The 16,168-nt window shown below is 42.0% G+C and overlaps 2 protein-coding genes across 6 annotated transcripts in view; both read right to left on the bottom strand.

Annotated features, from left to right (window-relative positions):
* The window catches only part of cadm1a (cell adhesion molecule 1a), a 479,728-nt gene that overhangs the window by 348,639 nt on the left and 114,921 nt on the right, over positions 1-16,168 (bottom strand). The window lies entirely within an intron of this gene.
* Positions 1,054-6,427, bottom strand: LOC147321134 (uncharacterized). The gene has a single exon (XM_086309420.1). It carries the CDS (start codon positions 5,817-5,819, stop codon positions 4,206-4,208), a length of 1,614 nt encoding a protein of 537 aa, XP_086165546.1. The 5' UTR covers positions 5,820-6,427; the 3' UTR covers positions 1,054-4,205.

Here is a 16,168-nt window from a genome sequence, read left to right as displayed (position 1 = left end):
AGAGGCACTCCGGCTCGCTTCCACGCGTGATGTCTTATGAGTGTTCAGTCCTGAGCCGACTCACGTCTCACCACTGTAGTATTTTAGGTAGATCGCTCGGAGCGATATGCATGATAGATTTACATGAAAAGCAGACCAAAATGATTCAAGTATTGAACCAGCATCCCTTGCCCTGTCTCACTGCCTAAGACAGCTGACTGTATTACACATATGCTCATGAAACATCTCAAAGACCGAAGATGTCTCGACAGGTAACACAGGGGGAACAATATGGATACTCCTCCTGTCTTGAGGAGACAGGGGAACGCATACAGTAGTCTCAAATGAGCTCTCTGACAGCCAACTTTCATAGTAAAAGAGAAGAGCGGTGGGGTGAAACATGGCTCGAGGCAGCACTTAAAAAAATCTGGCAATATTTCTTTTTGAAACATGGAAAGCTCAATATGTCCAACAAAGCTCTCCCTTCAAATCCTCTCTCAGTGTGAGAGATAAGCATGCGGCAGCTTTTAGAGATGACAGTGAAATGTATTATGCTCTAACAAGGGAAAGAAGAAGCTGGCTGAGGTTGATGTGCCGTTTTGTCCGTTCAGAAACAGATTTCCCTTCCTGTTCTACAAACTGTAGTCACATCAAATTTTCAACCCAGTTTTGGACCAAGAGAAAGTCGCAGCAGGAGGAAGACATGTATGGTATTGAGTCTGAAACAAACAATAAAGAAGTGCCTTTGTGCATCTGCAAAAGAGTGCCACACTATTACTTTCTTTTTTAAATTTCACTAGTCAGGAAGATCCTGCTCTGCTGTGTAAGTGGAAGATTTTTAAAAATGCAACGAAACTAACTTTGGATTGTTAAACACCATCAAAGTATTACTCAAAGTCTTCACATAGTGGGTTCTTAAAGCGAAGCCACAAGCACACTGCTATAGTGATGTCACATACTAAAGAGATCTCATCCACACTAATATTCACGGAAAACTCTCACGATTCCCTCCACTTTACAGCTGAACTAATGTTAATCCAACTGAACAATGAATGATAATATAACATACTGGTATCACTGGTAAGGCAAGGCAAGGCAAGTTTATTTGTATAGCACAATTCAACAACAAGGTGATTCAAAGTGCTTTACAGAGACATTAGAAACAAAAACGAATAAAAAGCATGATTTAAAATTGATTAAAACAAGCAAACAAACAAACAAACTAATTAACAAACAAACAAACAAAACAGTATATAAAATCAAAACAGATAAAATCAGAACAATAGATAAAATCAGTAGTTAAAATGTAAGTTTTGAAATTTAAGCTTAAAGGTGTGGATTTGGTGCTTTATTCAAATGCAGCTGAGAATAGGTGAGTCTTCAACCTGGATTTAAATAAACTGAGTGTTTCAGCTGATCTGAGGCTTTCTGGGAGTTTGTTCCAGATATATGGAGCATAAAAGCTGAATGCAGCTTCTCCGTGTCTGGTTCTGACTCTGGGAACTGATAAAAGACCGGATCCAGATGACCTGAGGGATCTGGAAGGTTCATACTGGGTCAGGAGGTCACTGATGTATTTTGGTCCTAAACCATTCAGAGCTTTATAGACCAGCATCAGAACTTTAAAGTCTATCCTCTGACGGACAGCCAGCCAGTGTAAAGACCTCAGAGCTGGACTGATGTGGTCCACTTTTTTGGTCTTAGTGAGGACTCGAGCAGCAGAGTTCGGAATGAGCTGTAGTTGTCTGACTGATTTTTTAGGTAGACCTGTAAAGATGCTGTTACAGTAATCAAGCCTACTAAAGATGAATGCATGGACTAGTTTTTCCAGGTCCTGTTGAGACATCAGATCTTTTATCCTCGAAATATTTTTGAGGTGATAGTAAGCTGATTTTGTTATTGTCTTAATGTGTTTTTCTAAGTTTAGGTCTGCATCCATCACTACACCCAAATTTCTCGCCTGGTCTGTGGTTTTTAAGTGTATAGATTGAAGTTCTCTGGTGACCTGTAATCGTTTTTCTTTGGCGCCAAAGACTATTACTTCAGTTTTGTTTTTGTTTAGCTGGAGAAAATTTTGGCACAACCAGTCATTAATTTCCTCAATGCATTTACCAAGAGCCTGTACAGGGCTTTGGTCTCCTGGTGACATTGTGATATATATTTGTGTGTCATCTGCATAGCTGTGGTAGTTTATTTTGTTGTTGTTTATAATCTGTGCCAGTGGGAGCATATAAATGTTAAACAGAAGGGGTCCCAAGATGGAACCTTGGGGAACTCCACATGTGATACTTGTCTGCTCAGATGTGAAGTTACCTATTGATACAAAGTATTTCCTGTTTTCTAAGTATGTTTTGAACCAGTTTAGTACAGTTTCTGAAAGACCTGCCCAGTTCTCCAGTCGTTTGAGTAATATGTTGTGGTCAACTGTATCAAATGCTGCACTGAGATCCAGTAAAACTAAGACTGACATTTTTCCACTGTCTGTATTCAGACATATGTCATTAAACACTTGTTCATTTGTGTCTTGTCAAGATTGTCCTTTTTCAGTATAGGTTTTATTACAGCAGTTTTTAGTGGTTCCGGAAACACACCTGACATTAAAGAAAAGTTGACGATCTGTAACAGGTCTGACTCCAAAGTCTTTGAGACCTTTTTGAAAAAACTTGTTGGCAGGACATCTAAACAGGAAGAGGAGGAGTTCAGTTGACCTAAGATGTCCTCCAGGTCTTTGCTGTTAATAGGGTGAAACTGTTTTATGGTGTTTAAACAGTTTTTCGGTGGACACAATACATAGTCTGGATCTGCTGTTGATATACCAATTGCTTGTCTAATCTTTTGGATTTTTTCTGTGAAGAATTTGACAAAGTCATTGCAGGCCATGGTTGAATGAAGTTCAGCTGCCACTGACACAGGAGGGTTTGTTAGCCTGTCAACTGTAGAAAATAAGACCCGAGCATTATGGCTGTTTTTAGTGATGATGTCAGAGAAGTAGGACCTCCTTGCACTCCTCAGTTGTAAATTATAATTGTGAAGTTTCTCTTTATAGATGTCATAATGAACCTGGAGGTTTGTTTTTCTCCATCTGCGCTCAGCTTTCCTACACTCTCTTTTTTCATTTTTCACTAGTGTGGAGTTTCTCCATGGAGACTTTTTCCTTCCAGAGATAACCTTCACCTTAATGGGAGCAATTGTATTCATTACATTTAACATGTTAGCATTGAAGCTATTGACGAGCTCATTGACTGAACCTCTGGACAGGTCAGGTGTTAATGGGAAGACCTGGTAAAAGATCTCACTACTGTCTTCAGTTATACATCGTTTTGTGATCACTGCTGTTGATATATTTGTGTGGGCTGAGATTTTACTTTCAAATAAAACACAGTAATGATCAGACAGGCCCACATCAGACACAGTAATGTTTGAAATGCTCAGGCCCTTGGAGATCAGTAGGTCAAGAGTGTGTCCTCTATTATGTGTGGCCTCTGTTACATGCTGAGTCAGCCCAAAGTTGCCCAGAGTGTTACTCAGGTCTTTAGTCCCTTTGTCCTGAGGGTTGTCCACATGGATGTTAAAATCCCCAACAATAATTACACAGTCGAAATCAACACAGACAGCAGTTCACTGAGGTCATTAAAAAAGTCTGTGCAGTATTTGGGAGGCCTGTAAACATTAAGAAACACAACTTTGGATGGGGCCTTCAGCTGTAAAGCCACATATTCAAAAGACTGAAAACTTCCAGGAGATAGCTGCTTACATTGAAATGATTCATTAAATAAGACAGCAACCCCTCCTCCTCTCCTGCTCGCCCTGACCTCACTGATAAAACTGTAGTTAGGAGGGGTCGTCTCGATGAGAACAGCTCCACTGTTACTTTGGTCCAACCAAGTTTCAGTTAAAAACATAAAATCAAGGCTGTGCTCAGTGATTAAATCATTAATTAAAAATGTTTTCCCAGCTAAAGATCTAACGTTTAATAAAGCCAACTTAAGTGTTTTAGAGGCATTACTTGTCCCCTCGTGTTTGGGAGCAGTCTGTGGCACACAAGGTATGTTTACTATATTTAAAGATGTTTTAGAGTGCATTTCTCTGTGTTTTGACCAGGCCACATGTCTCCTTCTGTCACCTGAAAGTACAGAGATTTTAAAACCTTCTAGTAAACAGGGTCCCAGCTTCTCCTGGGAAAAGTCACCACTGCCATAATCCTCGCAGCCCGGACCCTCCACACATCACACATCAGACTTCGGAGACAGAGCATGAAGGTGGTAAGGAGGAACTAAGGGGGGCGAGGCTGAGCAATGTGACTTCGATTGCTCTGTTGAGGGTGGGGCTCGATGGTGATCCTTTGGCTGCTCTGGTGGGGGGTTTATGGGGGACAAAAAGGGATTGGGCCGGGGGGTAGATCTGAGCCCAGCATTGACCCGCTCCATCATCTCCTCAGTGAATTTCAGGCGTGGGGAGGAGGGAGAAAGGGAGGGGGAGGAGGGTGATGGCCTGTCAGGGGTTTGGGGGACTGGGGAAGATCGTGGTCCCTGGTCCTGGTCCTGGTCGTTGGTGTTGTTGAGAGAGTTGGAGGCAAATAGGGACCCCTCTTCTTGCCTCAGATGTCTCTCCTTTCTGAGGCTCTTCCCGGGTGGGGGCAGATGGAGCTCCTCCTCAAGGTTTCTGCTGGGCTTTGTCTGTTCTTGGAGTACTGTTTGTTCCTCTTTATGAGATAACTCCTCGTTTATCTCAGCCTTGGCACCAAGCACAGATGGATGACGTATGGAATAAAACAAGTTGGAGGTGAACAGTTTCACCCCTGACTTGTTAAAATTAAATCCATTTGCTTTGAACAGATGCCTGCGTTCCCAAAAAATATTAAAGTTGTTGATAAAATGCACTGAGTGGTCAGCACATGCTGATATAAGCCATTTATTCAGTGCAAACAACCTGCTGAATCCCTCGTCTCCTCCTCTGACCGGCGGTACAGGTCCACTGATGAATACAGCTGCCTTCAGAGAGTTTGCAGTATTTAATAATCCAGTAAAGTCCCGTTTCAGAACCTCCGACTGTTGTTTGGACACATCGTTTGACCCTGTATGCAGAACAATGTTTGTCACAGTTGGATATTCCTCTGCAATTTGAAGAATTCTCTCCTTCAGGTTGTTGACCATATCGTTAGGAAAGCAGAGGACTTTAGTGTTCTTACCGCACATCCTTTGTACATCCTTTACAGCAGAGTCACCCACAATCAGAGTTTCAGGCCTAGCCTTTAGCTTTCCCTGTGGCCTTTTACTTTTCAAAAGATTTTCGGACCTTACTTCGCTACTTTTAGATGGATGGTTGTCCGATATAGATCCAGGGTCCTTTGATAGTGGAGCAAATCTGTTGTGCAATTTCACATTCAGTTGTTTTGAAGGTTTGTTGTTAACCTTCCTATTCACGGTTGTCCAGTCCTGTTTCCTCTTGTATACAGGGGTAGAAGAGCTTCTCTGTCTCGTAGGAAGTGAAGGCCAGTCGGTTTCAGAGATTTCAGCTCGCTGTGCCCTGCCTGTGATACGTCCTCCCCCTTCCAGGAGACATGATTTATGTCTTGGTTTTGCACCAAGACAGTCCAAGGGGGGATTATCGCTTGAGTATTTATAATAGTGCACAAAGTCTACTTTCTTGGTCATGTTATCTGTGCTCCTTAGCTGTGTACTAGCTTGCTCATCGCCATTGTTTTGAATCAAAGGCAAGGTTGTTTCATTTCCACACAGTCCATTTACCTCCACGTTTACTTCTAAGCGATGAATTTTTGTCTCCAGTACTGCAATCTTCTGCAGGAGGCTGTGGTAGTCATCTGTGGAGAGGGAAGGCATCTTGTTGCTAGTTAGCCTAGCGGTTAGCACCTTTCCAGGGTATTGAGGCTGCTCAGTGCCCAGACGCTGTAATCAGGCTTCAGCTGTGTCTAGGCCACAGACACACGGAGCGCTGAGGATAAGGTAACTATAAAAATGTTGCTGTTTCTGTTAAGAACACTTTAGTCCTAATGATCTATAAGTGTCCAGAAGCTATCGCAGGTAAGCTCATACGGAAAAAAGGGAAAAAATCAGCATAAAAATCAATAAAAATCAATAAAAGAAGCAAAGCATTTAAAGAGCAAAGAGATGAAGCGTCCACACTCACAAAGGGGGAGGAGCAAAAAAAATAAAAAATAGAGCAAGATTACTGAGCAGTGTAAATGGATGTTGTGTGAGCTTCATTAGCTTGTCTTTAGTTACGTAGCCTCTTTGTCTTCAGCCAGTCTGTCAGAAAATCTTAGCAACATTAGCATTATATATAAACACTGTAATCATTACCATGCTGTCAATATGTTAGCGTTTTTCAACACTACCACCATCAGACCAACACATAATACTTGCTGAAATATTCAGGAGGGGAGATGCTTCCAGCTTAACACTAAACTAGAAAAAAAAAAACAAAGAAAAAAAGATAAGATAAGATAAGATAGAACTTTATTAATCCCTCGGGTGGGTTCCTCTGGGAAATTCGACTTCCAAAAAAAGCACAGCAACGACCGAAGTTACAGTTACAGAACTGTTATATATATATACACACACACACACACACACACACACACACACACACACACATATATAAATACAGAGACAAATATAAATAAAATATACAAAGGGGATAAATAGAATAAATAGGAATAAAAAATAAATAATAAAAAATAAAAAATAAAATAAAAAGAACTGCTTCCCAAAAAAATCAAACACAAACAAACAACCAGTTCATAGGAGATGTTTTCATCAACTTACCAGTTACGAGGTCACTCATCTTTTAAATAACACTCATTGATAAATTGGTCTTCGTGGCTGATATTTATATAAAAAAACTAAAAAAACAAGTGGTAGCCTGCATACTGACCAGCCACTTTATTAGGTGCACATGTTCAATCACATCATGCTTTTAGTCATGCAGACATGGTCAAGACCAGCGGTCCCCAACCCCCGGACCGGTACCGGGCCGCGAGAGTTGAGGCTCAGGTGTGAAATGTATGGTTTTCAGGGTTTTTATCGGTTTTCAGCGTTATTTTGTTATCATTTTGATCGTTAACTCGGTTTTCCTGGGTCTTTTCACATGTGTTATGAATAAATCTTCTTTTTTTCGGTACCAGTACTAGTTTTATTTAGTTGTATTTATCCGCGACACCTTAAAGGCCGGTCCGTGAAAATATTGGCGGGCATAAACCGGTCCGTGGCGCAAAAAAGGTTGGGGACCGCTGGTCAAGACGACCTACTGAAGTTCAAACAGAGCATCAGACTTGGGAAGAAAGATTACTAGAAAGTGACAGTGAATGTGGCATGATGGTTGGTGCCAGATGGGCTGGTCTTGAATATTTCAGAAGCTGTTAATCTACTGGGATCTACTCTAGGATTTACAGATAAAACTCTTTAAAAAAGGAGAAGATGTCTAGTGAATGGCAGTTATCAGGGAGAAAATGCCATGTTGATGCCAGAGGTCAGAGAAGAATTGCCAGACTGCTTTGAACTTACTGGAAGACAGCATTAGGTAAAATAATCACTCATAATAACCAAGGTATGCAGGAGATGTGTAGGTATGGCAAGTCTCAGGGAGGTATGGGGTCTTCACACACCCTCGTTCTCTGCTAGCCATTGGGGCGGGGGGGCTGGGAGGAGATGTTAGCTGTCCGATTGGCCTCCCTGCTGCTGCGGAGCCTGGGACGGTCTGCTTGCCTCCACCTCGGGGGGAAGGGTAATATCTCTTGGGTCTGGGTTCTGTTTCCCCCTCTGGGGGCGAGGGTACCTGGACCCGGGGTATAGAGTATGTTTAGGGAGTGTGATTGTGTGTACATGTCCATTTATGTCAATCCTTACGTTGGGTGAGTGCTGAGTGTTTGTATATGTGTGCATGAGGGTGGGAATGCATGTTTATGTCTGTGTGTGCCTGTTTGTCTGTGTCTATATGTCAGGTCGGGTCTTAGACTCCACCTCTCTGGGAACTCCCAGGCCTATCTCCCCTCACCACACTCCATGCCGGTAACTGATGCCCTTAAGGGTCGGTGCATTGGTGGTTCTTGATGTCCGGGGCTGGGCACTCAGGTATGTACCGGCTCACTCCCGGTGGCTACCTGGCGGGGCCTGGCGCCTGTTGCTCGGTCAGGCCTCCTCCGGGGTGCAGGGGGCCCTCGGGCCTCTGGGCCTGCGGCTCGGTTCACTCTGGCACAGCTGGCTGCCGGCAGAGCCGGCGGGCACGCCGGTGCAGCCCCCTCTAGCTTCTGCTTGGTGGCTACTGGGTGACGCCTCGTCTGGGGATCCTCAGCCCTCCCCATGAGGGTGGCACGGATGCCCCTCCGGTGGTCCTCTTTGGGCTCTCGTGCTCTGGGAGCCTCTGGATGTCTGGGGCCTGGATCTCCTCCATGCCTGCTTCATGCCCTGGGGGACGGGGCTATGGCTCGCTACATCCTCTTGCAGACCATTACATGTGGAAACCTTTTGAATACAAGCACGCTGATCCACACAGGTATGCACACGGGTGTTCACTGCTCGTAGACTTAAATTACACCTTTCTTGGCTGCTACTTCAAAGCACATTGTGCGCTGTCTGTCCTGCGTGCTGCACAACAACATTGAATATTCAGTATTTACTGCTGTTTACACTTAGCTAGATTAATGCGATGGTGTTGTGTTTAGTATGTTATTTTTTTTCTCCCCCACTTTCTCACTGTCCCTCTCCCCTTCTGTTTTTCTTTTCTTTCCTCTTTCTCTCTCCCTTTCCTATCCCTCACTCATGTCTGTCCCGTCTGTAACATCTGAAAATAAAATATAATAAACAATAAAAACAAAGGTCGATCAAATGGACCAATACGGCAATGCCACGATGATCCATTTGGCAAAGTAAATCCATTGGGTATCCTTGTTGGTCTGGCAAAAAAAAAAAAAAAAAAGTCTCAGTTTCTATGGTGACACTCAGGAGGTAGGTTGGGAATTTATGATGAACAGCAAGAAACTGTGGAGCCATCCTGCCTTGTATAAGCAGGTTGCTGGTGTGTGGGAGATTTTTTTAAGCACACTTTGGGCCCCTACTCTAATGGGGCCACAGTCAACAGATCTCAATCCAACAGAGGCTCCTTTGCGATGTGATGGAATGGAGATCGTCAAAATTGTCTGAGGAATGTTTCCAGCATCCCGTTGAATCTGCTAAGAAGTGCCTAATGAGTGTAGAGTGAATTTCTGTGTCAAAATATCAAAGCTTTTTTCCAAATCCATACTTTGAAACCTTGATAACACCTTTCTCTGATGAGTTAAGTGTGCTCCCTCGCACATAAGGAATACATAATGGTTTCAGGAAAGCGTGTAACCTCAAACAGCTGAGAGAAAGTGCTCTCTTATCTTGCCTCCACTCTTTCCTGTGTCCCCAGCCCTCCCAGGAGCAGGAGGGGTGGGGTTTGTGCTCTTTGTACGCATAATTCTTTGAACAAAAAAAAAAAGTGTTTCATTTGCAAATACAGACTTTTTTTAATAGCTCGCTCTGAAGGAACTTGTTCACACCATAGGTGCGGTTTCACTTTGTCACCCTACAGCACCACTACCAAACTTCTCTGCCTTCCACATACACTCCCAAGACTTTTCTCACAAATAAGTGAGGTGGCTTGCCATCTGTTCCATTTCTTGTTTAGAAAAAACTCAATTTTCAAGTAGAGAACTGAGTCACACAGAAAAATAAAATTTTTCGTGTACTTTCAAACCTAATGACAAATTTCTGCCACCTGCACCCGCTCTGTCAGTCAAAGCAACGTCAGCAGAAATCTGTCTCGGTGCATTCGTCACATATTCATCACCTTCCACTTAAACACCTCTACAGATATACTATTATTTGTATTCTCATGTGTAAGACAAGGGTGCAGTAACCTTTCCTTTGAGTGTTATCGAATGTGCAACTTCAATATTTGCACACGCTGTTGTTCTCAAATAATGGAGTAAAACGTCACACAAGTGAACATTAAAATCTAATGCTCTCGCTTCGACTTCTCGGGATCCCCACTGCGAAGTGCGGTCGCCGCCAATTCCCTTGGGGTGTATCTCATTTGCTAACTGTGGCTTCCTGTCCTCTCATTTCCCTCATCTCATCAGAGAGAACTGCAGGCAAATTGTTTACAAATCACACAACTCACTTCCACATAAATGCAATATTTTCCCGTGGAAATTTACAAAATGAACGCCGCGCATCCAGGCAATAACTCCAGTAAATTCTGCTTGACATCATACAAACAGAAATTCTGCACTTATCATGATCTCTGTCAGTTATTTTTTTTCTAATATCTGGGTCCTGACACGCGTGTGATGCTCGCTGAAAATGTATTTCAGTATTGTCTAATCTTTTTTCTTCTTCTTCTTCCCCACAGTGTGACAGAAAACAGTTATGAACTTGACAGACAGCCTGCAATATTTATTTATTTAATACCACACCAAAAGGAAAACAGAGAGAGGTGTGAGTTAGGAATTGATATGTGGCAATTGTGTTTCAAAATTCAATCACTTTTCTCCAAAAATGGAAGCGGTCTCCTGTGGGCAGTGAGAGGAAAATGGGCTGGAGGCCTATTTACTGAGCCATAATCCTATCAATAATGAAGTAGCGTTGACATCTTAGTGAACACGCCCGACTCTCTCTGCTTTTGGATGAGAGCTTTTTTGTGTTTAGGGTTCAGAAGTTGGACCTTCTCTCCAACTCTTTCTCTCTCTTTATTTTTTAAATATTTCCCCCTCAAAGATCCTCAGTGTCTGTTTGTCAGATTTCTGGAAGGGAATCATCCACCATGCCTCATTAGGGCAGAAAAACTGCCAGATTTTCATTACAGTTAAAAAAAAAACAAAAAAAACTTCCACACCTGACTTGATTGATTAAGGCGCTTTCAATCTAAGAAACGGCTTTAATCAGAGAAATCAGCTGCTGCAGTGTTTCCTTAGAAGGAAAATTGCACACTTTCGATGAGAGCTTTAAGCAAAATGAATCTGGGCTTTCTCTTTGTAGAGCAATTCAAACAACAAAGAAGGACGGAGGAAATTGCGGGGAAATGTTCAGGAAAGAACAGAAGTGTATCTGCCGGGATTAACATTAATATGCCATAGCACTTTATTCCCCCTTTAAATTTAAATCAGATTTGTGCAAGTTTTATATGTACACGGATCACCTTTTCTTTCTAAACTGCCACTGTGAAGAAGCACTCATCAAAAGGCTTAGTCAAAGGAACACACACACTCCCAGTGACTTAGTTCATCCTCCACACTGCCTCTTTGAAATGTGCCACTGTGCAGCCGAACAAAGGTAATAATGTCTCTCTTCTGCTGGTATCTGGGTCGAATGAGATCAATCAGTCTTTGGGCAAAGAATCAGCATGTGCCATCGCTCTTTTGTCACCAGTGTCGAGACGTAGGTGGAAGCAGGGATGAGCCTGATGAAAATCAAAAGATTTTCAGTTCAGCCAAAGAGACAAGGTTCAGACACTATCAGCCCTGGCCATCAGCGACCCTCAGTTCCTGAACAATGAATCATTATGGGGCTCAGAGAGGCCTTAATAGACTGACTGACAGATGAACTTGGAAAGATGTCTGTGTTTTTGTGCGCAGAATAAAGGCGAACTGCGGCATTATTTGACAAATGGGTAGCAAGCAGTGAATCGTAGATTTGATTTTCCCTGTGTGGCAGAATAAAGGTGACACAGGTTGAGTTTAAAAATAAAACGCAGGCTTTTATTTTACGTAAGGATCTAAACGGAGTCTGCAACTTCAAGGTGAATGTGAAACAAATGGATAATTGTACTTTTTTGCAGTTACTTAGGTTTAGATCCGGTTCATTTGTTTTTGTTTTTAAAACTATATTCAGGACAATTCAATAGATAAAGGTGTTTAAAGAAAGAAATATATCTGTGAAGGTTCTGAGTCATCCAGGGCATCGTTGTCTAAGGAGCTTTGAAAGAAAAGCGTCTGGACTTCAAGTTTCTTGAAATTTAAGATTTAAGATTTTAAGCCCTATGGGAGTGTCCCCAAAGAGGGTCATGGAACCTTTAGGTAGAAGCACAATAGGGGGTCCATAACTCTCTTGGCGGACACTCCCATAGGGCTTAAAATCTGGGACTCTTCACCACTTGCTCTTAGAACTGAAGAAGCTTCTCAGATGAGAGGTGAGACGTCTTCAAGAAACTTAAAGAAGTCCAGATTTTTCCCAAGCTCCTTAGAGAAAGAAATAAAACCAAAATTATAAAAAAATAAATGAAACACTGCTACAGCAGTGCCTGCTGTAATAAGGCTGCTTATCTCTATTTACACAGATCACCATGCTTGTTGTTGCAAAATGATGTGCAAATTCTTACAAAGTCATAATTTAACTTTCAGGTTCTTGAAAAGTTCAAAATGCTGCTGGGTCTTTGCTCTGGCCGGGCTCGTTGGATTTGGACCAGCTCTGCAGTGATGAGGGCTCAGGCACTGCAGTGACTCTGATTATGAGTACTGGGATTGCATTTGGACTCAATGTAAGTTTAAGCTAAATACTCAAGCACACGAATGAGCTAGAATCTATTGGATCTATCAATCGGCAGTTATTGAAACAAGGACCTTTGAAGTTGTCACAGTGGACTCTAAAAACTTTCATGATGAATTTCCATTGCAAAGTTTGCAGCAATTTCTTTGCGGGAGTATTGGTATTGGAGACTACGAGGAAAGACAGACATCTTGGATCTTAACAGTCAGTGTCAATGCAGACAAAGAAGTGACAGGAAAAGTCAACTAACTTTTTGCCTTTAAGTTATAGGAAGTCACCTGCTGTCTTTGCAACTCTGAAGAACACTTCAGGGTCCATGCAATCACAACATGCTTCGCAGGGATAAGTAAATGGGTCTGTGATCGATTATGGATTTTCTTATTCTGTTTTCACAGACTTGACCTCACCTCAAAGCTCTAACTGCAAGTCTGGATTCGCGCAGTGTGGCTAATTTGCAACATGCTCATTTGAATGTTTTTCAGCTGCCTGTAGATTTGCAACGACATAAGGACACGCAGATCAGCCCAGAATGACTGCAAACTTTAAAAAAGAGATCTATTGATTAGACTCACTGGATTTGCTTCCAATTCACTGCAATGTTGGTGGATGTGACTTTATTTTCAGTTCCATTAGTTCTTGCAGTAGATACTTTGTGTCAACACTCAGTTCATTGTGCCATTCTGATGCGCTCACTGTTTACAGCTGCTGGGAGTGAGGCAGAGTTTACCACCTCCAGATGAAACGGACTTAGAGACACATCGAAATCAATGTTTGATGAGGAGGATGGCACCTTTGAGGGGGATTCCTGGTTCAGCTGGAGGCAGTCTAGTGACTGTTCCAGACTAAAGCTAATGGCTAGGCAAGATGTTTACAGTTGTGCTTGCTATTTCTGCAGTATTTCAGAAAAGACTTGACTGTCGTATTTTTGATATATGCTTATTGATTATAAACAACATAATATAAGTGGGGTTAAACCAAGCCTGCATTTTAATGGTAGCTTAGTCATTCACACCAGACCATTGCCATCGCAACTGGGTGTGACAATGTTTGCAAATGCAGGCTCAAAAGAGGCTAACTGAGGTTTGTGGGAATTCACTGGGCTGGAAATCCTTTGTTTGCTTGTTGATTTGTTGTCATTTGTTTGGTTTTCACGCAGTGAAGTTAACACAGCTGCCTCAAGGAAAGCCCTAAAAATGTAAATTTATCAAGATGATCATCCTGTGAGTGTGGAAAAAAACACAGGGAAAACTTCCAGGCTGTGAGGAGGAAATCTGGGCTGCTGTTACAACAGAATAGGTTTTTTCTTAATGTAAAAACTCCAAATTAATTGTATTAATGCTGAACGGTGTTTGCTTCTGTTTTGCATCTTTCTGGCACACTGAGCAGTAATTCTCCCTCAGATACACAACTGCCTCTCTCTCTCCCCGCCCCAGCTAATCATAAGGGGCAGTTCATCCAAACATGCATTATTAGTTCAGTAGTATCTCTTCATGCGCAGTGTTTTGGTTTTATTTGTCAAGGTTTATAGACATCTGTCCCTGGGATTTCAGCTTCCATCCTAAACCAGCGGGGATTCATGAAATCTTCATTGTGCTGCTCACACCACCGAAAAAGCATTTAAATTTTTTAAGAGCAACACAACACAATACCCCACAAGCCAGCGTTTCTCTGTCTTTATTATGAAACTTTGACAGTGTGCTTACTTTCTGAGGTAAAAACGACTTTATTATCTGTAAATACAAAGAAGCGTATCAATTAAACTCAACTTTATTGACACGGACGGGAAGAATTCGAGACAGATGTCTTGAAATCTTGAAGTAAAACCAAAGCTGGAGTAGGAGGAGAACTCCCACACAGCACTCTGAGGGTTCTTGATGAAACACATGATGTGGAAGCTAAAAATCAGGTGAGTGAAAGCAGTGAAATCAAAAGTTGCCTCAAAATTATGTGTGTTTATCGGCTAGAAAGTCTCTCTAAATACCTTTCAGAAGAAATCGTACCACTTGGAAATTGATCCCCGAAAAAGTGCAATAAACTCTGTGTTCCTGATGGGCATGAAATAATTTAAGCCTGGCTTTTACCTGATATTTAGATCTATAATGTGACTATCAAAACTGGATTGGGCAGCTTCCATCGAAAGCAGTAACCATTTGAATATGGGTTTATTAATCAACAGTGATGCTGGCTGAGAAATAAACAGTGAGCTGAACATCTGAAGAGGAAAAATAAATATTTTGTAGGTCAAGACTTCTTTGAAAAGATCAACTGCATGGCATATATTAAGCAAGTTAGATAAAATTTAAAAAATGACACCATAATCACCCTTAAAAGTCAGAATCAGACAAAGTGCTTCAAGCTTTGTGAGGTTTTAACAGAAGAATATAATAATAACAATAATAATAATACCTTTACTTGTGTAGCCCACAGGGTTACAGAGTGCTTTACAGTTTGAATAGAAGTCACATTAAAGATACGTATACATGTTCCAACATATATAAACATAATCAAGCACAGGGCCACGCATTCATTCCCATATACACACACCATACATGCCAAAAATTAAAGGACAACCAACCAATAAAAATGTGTTTCAGGAAACAGAATTAGCCGACCTGATAGGCTGAGGAAGGCTGTTTCAAAGTTTGGGTGCTAAAAGTTCAAAAACACTGGTCGCCTCTGGTTCTAGAGTAAGAGCCTGGAACAATTAGGAGACCTTGATCTGAGAAGTCAGCTGTGGGGATACGGTCCAGCAGCCCCGTTATATGAACAGGTGCCTTTCCATGTAGACTACATAGACAGGCTACGGAGGACTCAAAGATTCACATGAAAACAGAGTTCTACTAATTAAGAATGGAGATAATTAAAGTGTGTACTAAAGGTTCCAGATGTTTGGATGACAGTAAAGGTTTGATTTTTGCACATTTCTGAGATGAAGGAAACAAGACTGAGTGAGCTTAGAGATGTGAGGTTCAAGCTTCAGTTACCAAGGTGATAAATCAGGGGTGGGCAACTCCAGGCCTCGAGGGCCGGTGTCCTGCAGGTTTTAGATGTGTTCTTGATCCAACACAGCTGATTCAAATGGCTAAATTACCTCCTCAACATGTCCTGAAGTTCTCCAGAGGCCTGATCATGAATTGATCATGTGATTCAGGTGTGTTGACCCAGGGTGTTATCTAAAACCTGCAGGACACCAGCCCTCGAGGCCTGGAGTTGCCCACCCCTGTGATAGATGATACCAGAGTTCTTAGCAGATGATGTGATATTAACGACCTACTGACAGACCTCCTTAGAGAAAGTTTTGGGGCCAAACACTAGAAAGTCAGCTTTACTAGAACTGAGATGGAGGAAAATTTGAATGCATCCAATTAGTAATGGCAGAGAAGCAAAATGAGTTGGACTACGCAACGCTTTGTCACACAGTGATAGCCAAATGCTTAGAAGCAGCAACTTACAACTCAGCACAAACGCAGAGGACAGAACTCCGAACAAGGAGATTTTATCAACACGCTCCGCTATGTCCCACCAGGAACGTTGTGTAATTTTGATGATACTGATCTGTGCAGATCAAGGAGCTTGGAGAACTTTTCAAAAACAGACAGGAAATACCATTACAAACTTCTGCATACTTGCATCATCAGTTTAGGAACAACAGATCTATGAACCAC

This window comes from Aulonocara sp. 'chitande type north' Nkhata Bay, linkage group LG10 (assembly GCF_057382095.1).
Source record: "Aulonocara sp. 'chitande type north' Nkhata Bay isolate Kocher_YH1m ecotype deep benthic linkage group LG10, A_spYH_male_GT1.1, whole genome shotgun sequence".
NCBI lineage: Eukaryota > Metazoa > Chordata > Actinopteri > Cichliformes > Cichlidae > Aulonocara > Aulonocara sp. 'chitande type north' Nkhata Bay.
The sequence above is the reverse complement of the archived record's forward strand: the minus strand, read 5'-3'. Positions and strand labels throughout refer to the sequence as shown.

What these genes read in the sequence shown, in the direction of transcription:
- LOC147321134 (XM_086309420.1), bottom strand. Translation starts at nt 5,819, where the DNA reads ATGCCTTCCCTCTCCACAGATGACTACCACAGCCTCCTGCAGAAGATT.